This window comes from Leishmania braziliensis, contig 16 (genome assembly GCF_000002845.2).
Source record: "Leishmania braziliensis MHOM/BR/75/M2904 WGS CADA00000000 data, contig 16, whole genome shotgun sequence".
Taxonomy (NCBI): Eukaryota; Euglenozoa; class Kinetoplastea; order Trypanosomatida; family Trypanosomatidae; genus Leishmania; species Leishmania braziliensis.
The window spans coordinates 1-5675 of NW_004058016.1; the positions used below are offsets into that span (position 1 = coordinate 1).

The 5675-nt window shown below is 66.4% G+C and overlaps 1 protein-coding gene across 1 annotated transcript; it reads right to left on the reverse strand.

Annotated features, from left to right (window-relative positions):
* Window positions 1–863: 863 nt before the first annotated feature.
* Window positions 864–5137, reverse strand: LbrM_14_1690 (proteophosphoglycan ppg1; the record flags this gene model as incomplete). The annotated part of the gene is given in 2 exon segments (XM_001563403.1): window positions 864–3764; window positions 3767–5137. Coding segments are annotated over 2 exon segments (4272 nt in total).
* Between the last annotated feature and the right edge of the window lie 538 nt (window positions 5138–5675).

Consider the following 5675-nt stretch of genomic DNA (forward strand, 5'->3'; position numbering starts at 1 on the left):
GAGAGAAAATAAAAAGTGCGAGTGAATGGAAGAAGTATACAGCGATGGGAAAGGAATAGGAAGGCAAAGTGTATGTCAAGAGATGAAGATGTGAGCGTGTGTTTGTGTGTGTGTGTGTGTGGAAAGTGTGCCCACAGCGAGGCAGTTGATGGCGAGCTTGGCTGCGAAGTACTCGAAACACCGGCGTGCACTGTCCAAATAGCGTAGGAGAGGGCAGATCCGTCTCTCTCTCTCCCTCTGGGTGTGAATACCCCCGTTCCTTCGTCAGCGTGAGAGAAAGGGAAGATGGATGGAGTAAGAGAGAGAGAGAGAGAGTCACTCCGAGGTCATTAGCGAGCCAGGGTATTTGTCTCAATTGATATGACTTCTGGGCTGTGTGTGTGCGGCAGATGCCTTCGTGCGAAGCAAGAGGAGCAGATGGGCGCGAAGCACAGAGGGGATCGACCGAAAAACAGAAAAAATGACTTGAAACAAATATCATACGACCTTGAAGTTGCCACTGCGCAGAAGCTCCACCAGTCTTGCCGTCGTCGGGTACTTCGCAGCGCTTAACGGGGCTGCCTTCGAGGCCATCGTAAGAGTAGCAGTCAAGCCACGCGCCGACAACAGCTCTCCATCACCTGCTAAAACAGAATAACTTGCGTGAGCTTCCCGATGCACTTCCAACCGCAAAGACAAAGTACCACACAGTCCCTCCCATTCCTTCGCACACGTTCGCGCAATCAAAACATCCCGAGAGAGTTGTTGCACGTCATATTCCGCACATGCAGCCCTCTCACGCAAACCCTCCACCGTCCTCTCCAATTCCTCCTTCACCCGCCTTACCGACTGTACCTCTTCCTCAACATCAGTGTGCAACCTCGTCAACCTTGCATGAGACTTGCCCAGCTCCGCGTGCTCACCCTCCAGCCGCGCAAGGCGCTCAGACAGGTCGCCGCGCTCGGCATCCACGCTGGTGGCGCGGGCCTTCCACTCCGCCAGCTGCTGCTCCAGCGCCGCGTTCGTCTTGTCCAGCTTGGCATGTGCCTTGCCCAGCTCCGCGTGCTCACCCTCCAGCCGTGCAAGGCGCTCAGACAGGTCGCCGCGCTCGGCGTCCACGCTGGTGGCGCGGGCCTTCCACTCCGCCAGCTGCTGCTCCAGCGCCGCGTTCGTCTTGTCCAGCTTGGCATGTGCCTTGCCCAGCTTCGCGTGCTCACCCTCCAGCCGCGCAAGGCGCTCAGACAGGTCGCCGCGCTCGGCATCCACGCTGGTGGCGCGGGCCTTCCACTCCGCCAGCTGCTGCTCCAGCGCCGCGTTCGTCTTGTCCAGCTTGGCATGTGCCTTGCCCAGCTCCGCGTGCTCACCCTCCAGCCGCTCAAGGCGCTCAGACAGGTCGCCGCGCTCGGCATCCACGCTGGTGGCGCGGGCCTTCCACTCCGCCAGCTGCTGCTCCAGCGCCGCGTTCGTCTTGTCCAGCTCCGCGTGCTCACCCTCCAGCCGCGCAAGGCGCTCAGACAGGTCGCCGCGCTCGGCATCCACGCTGGTGGCGCGGGCCTTCCACTCCGCCAGCTGCTGCTCCAGCGCCGCGTTCGTCTTGTCCAGCTTGGCATGTGCCTTGCCCAGCTCCGCGTGCTCACCCTCCAGCCGCGCAAGGCGCTCAGACAGGTCGCCGCGCTCGGCATCCACGCTGGTGGCGCGGGCCTTCCACTCCGCCAGCTGCTGCTCCAGCGCCGCGTTCGTCTTGTCCAGCTTGGCATGTGCCTTGCCCAGCTCCGCGTGCTCACCCTCCAGCCGTGCAAGGCGCTCAGACAGGTCGCCGCGCTCGGCATCCACGCTGGTGGCGCGGGCCTTCCACTCCGCCAGCTGCTGCTCCAGCGCCGCGTTCGTCTTGTCCAGCTTGGCATGTGCCTTGCCCAGCTCCGCGTGCTCACCCTCCAGCCGCGCAAGGCGCTCAGACAGGTCGCCGCGCTCGGCATCCACGCTGGTGGCGCGGGCCTTCCACTCCGCCAGCTGCTGCTCCAGCGCCGCGTTCGTCTTGTCCAGCTTGGCATGTGCCTTGCCCAGCTCCGCGTGCTCACCCTCCAGCCGTGCAAGGCGCTCAGACAGGTCGCCGCGCTCGGCATCCACGCTGGTGGCGCGGGCCTTCCACTCCGCCAGCTGCTGCTCCAGCGCCGCGTTCGTCTTGTCCAGCTTGGCATGTGCCTTGCCCAGCTTCGCGTGCTCACCCTCCAGCCGTGCAAGGCGCTCAGACAGGTCGCCGCGCTCGGCATCCACGCTGGTGGCGCGGGCCTTCCACTCCGCCAGCTGCTGCTCCAGCGCCGCGTTCGTCTTGTCCAGCTCCGCGTGCTCACCCTCCAGCCGTGCAAGGCGCTCAGACAGGTCGCCGCGCTCGGCATCCACGCTGGTGGCGCGGGCCTTCCACTCCGCCAGCTGCTGCTCCAGCGCCGCGTTCGTCTTGTCCAGCTTGGCATGTGCCTTGCCCAGCTCCGCGTGCTCACCCTCCAGCCGCGCAAGGCGCTCAGACAGGTCGCCGCGCTCGGCGTCCACGCTGGTGGCGCGGGCCTTCCACTCCGCCAGCTGCTGCTCCAGCGCCGCGTTCGTCTTGTCCAGCTTGGCATGTGCCTTGCCCAGCTCCGCGTGCTCACCCTCCAGCCGTGCAAGGCGCTCAGACAGGTCGCCGCGCTCGGCATCCACGCTGGTGGCGCGGGCCTTCCACTCCGCCAGCTGCTGCTCCAGCGCCGCGTTCGTCTTGTCCAGCTTGGCATGTGCCTTGCCCAGCTTCGCGTGCTCACCCTCCAGCCGCGCAAGGCGCTCAGACAGGTCGCCGCGCTCGGCATCCACGCTGGTGGCGCGGGCCTTCCACTCCGCCAGCTGCTGCTCCAGCGCCGCGTTCGTCTTGTCCAGCTTGGCATGTGCCTTGCCCAGCTCCGCGTGCTCACCCTCCAGCCGCTCAAGGCGCTCAGACAGGTCGCCGCGCTCGGCATCCACGCTGGTGGCGCGGGCCTTCCACTCCGCCAGCTGCTGCTCCAGCGCCGCGTTCGTCTTGTCCAGCTTGGCATGTGCCTTGCCCAGCTCCGCGTGCTCACCCTCCAGCCGTGCAAGGCGCTCAGACAGGTCGCCGCGCTCGGCGTCCACGCTGGTGGCGCGGGCCTTCCACTCCGCCAGCTGCTGCTCCAGCGCCGCGTTCGTCTTGTCCAGCTTGGCATGTGCCTTGCCCAGCTCCGCGTGCTCACCCTCCAGCCGTGCAAGGCGCTCAGACAGGTCGCCGCGCTCGGCATCCACGCTGGTGGCGCGGGCCTTCCACTCCGCCAGCTGCTGCTCCAGCGCCGCGTTCGTCTTGCCCAGCTCCGCGTGCTCACCCTCCAGCCGTGCAAGGCGCTCAGACAGGTCGCCGCGCTCGGCATCCACGCTGGTGGCGCGGGCCTTCCACTCCGCCAGCTGCTGCTCCAGCGCCGCGTTCGTCTTGTCCAGCTTGGCATGTGCCTTGCCCAGCTCCGCGTGCTCACCCTCCAGCCGCGCAAGGCGCTCAGACAGGTCGCCGCGCTCGGCATCCACGCTGGTGGCGCGGGCCTTCCACTCCGCCAGCTGCTGCTCCAGCGCCGCGTTCGTCTTGTCCAGCTTGGCATGTGCCTTGCCCAGCTCCGCGTGCTCACCCTCCAGCCGCGCAAGGCGCTCAGACAGGTCGCCGCGCTCGGCATCCACGCTGGTGGCGCGGGCCTTCCACTCCGCCAGCTGCTGCTCCAGCGCCGCGTTCGTCTTGCCCAGCTCCGCGTGCTCACCCTCCAGCCGCGCAGGCGCTCATACAGGTCGCCGCGCTCGGCATCCACGCTGGTGGCGCGGGCCTTCCACTCCGCCAGCTGCTGCTCCAGCGCCGCGTTCGTCTTGCCCAGCTCCGCGTGCTCACCCTCCAGCCGTGCAAGGCGCTCAGACAGGTCGCCGCGCTCGGCATCCACGCTGGTGGCGCGGGCCTTCCACTCCGCCAGCTGCTGCTCCAGCGCCGCGTTCGTCTTGTCCAGCTTGGCATGTGCCTTGCCCAGCTCCGCGTGCTCACCCTCCAGCCGTGCAAGGCGCTCAGACAGGTCGCCGCGCTCGGCATCCACGTTGGTGGCGCGGGCCTTCCACTCCGCCAGCTGCTGCTCCAGCGCCGCGTTCGTCTTGCCCAGCTCCGCGTGCTCACCCTCCAGCCGTGCAAGGCGCTCAGACAGGTCGCCGCGCTCGGCATCCACGCTGGTGGCGCGGGCCTTCCACTCCGCCAGCTGCTGCTCCAGCGCCGCGTTCGTCTTGTCCAGCTTGGCATGTGCCTTGCCCAGCTCCGCGTGCTCACCCTCCAGCCGTGCAAGGCGCTCAGACAGGTCGCCGCGCTCGGCATCCACGCTGGTGGCGCGGGCCTTCCACTCCGCCAGCTGCTGCTCCAGCGCCGCGTTCGTCTTGTCCAGCTTGGCATGTGCCTTGCCCAGCTTCGCGTGCTCACCCTCCAGCCGCGCAAGGCGCTCAGACAGGTCGCCGCGCTCGGCGTCCACGCTGGTGGCGCGGGCCTTCCACTCCGCCAGCTGCTGCTCCAGCGCCGCGTTCGTCTTGTCCAGCTTGGCATGTGCCTTGCCCAGCTCCGCGTGCTCACCCTCCAGCCGCTCAAGGCGCTCAGACAGGTCGCCGCGCTCGGCATCCACGCTGGTGGCGCGGGCCTTCCACTCCGCCAGCTGCTGCTCCAGCGCCGCGTTCGTCTTGTCCAGCTTGGCATGTGCCTTGCCCAGCTCCGCGTGCTCACCCTCCAGCCGTGCAAGGCGCTCAGACAGGTCGCCGCGCTCGGCGTCCACGCTGGTGGCGCGGGCCTTCCACTCCGCCAGCTGCTGCTCCAGCGCCGCGTTCGTCTTGTCCAGCTTGGCATGTGCCTTGCCCAGCTTCGCGTGCTCACCCTCCAGCCGCGCAAGGCGCTCAGACAGGTCGCCGCGCTCGGCATCCACGCTGGTGGCGCGGGCCTTCCACTCCGCCAGCTGCTGCTCCAGCGCCGCGTTCGTCTTGCCCAGCTCCGCGTGCTCACCCTCCAGCCGTGCAAGGCGCTCAGACAGGTCGCCGCGCTCGGCATCCACGCTGGTGGCGCGGGCCTTCCACTCCGCCAGCTGCTGCTCCAGCGCCGCGTTCGTCTTGTCCAGCTTGGCATGTGCCTTGCCCAGCTCCGCGTGCTCACCCTCCAGCCGTGCAAGGCGCTCAGACAGGTCGCCGCGCTCGGCGTCCACGCTGGTGGCGCGGGCCTTCCACTCCGCCAGCTGCTGCTCCAGCGCCGCGTTCGTCTTGTCCAGCTTGGCATGTGCCTTGCCCAGCTCCGCGTGCTCACCCTCCAGCCGCGTGTGGACGTCTTGCAGTGTGTGGTAGAGATTTTGCACCTCTGCTAGGTGAGATTTTAATTTTTGTTCGCATATCTGACTGGTTTTCTTCTGATTTGTGATCTGTTGCTGAAGCTTGGCGACCTGAGCCACAGTGTCAGTGACTCGCGTCTTGTTCGTTGCGATTGTGTCTTGAAGAAGCTGCTCATATCTTTCGTGCAGTGCTATCTGCTGCTGCGCTTTAGTCTTCTCAAGTTGAGCGTACCACTGAGAATATTGGTCGAGTAGGTGATATCGTGATTCCGTCTCGTGACTGAGCAGGTTGTGAACGTGTGCTTGACAATCACACTCGTACTTTTGCTGGCTCAGCTGCTC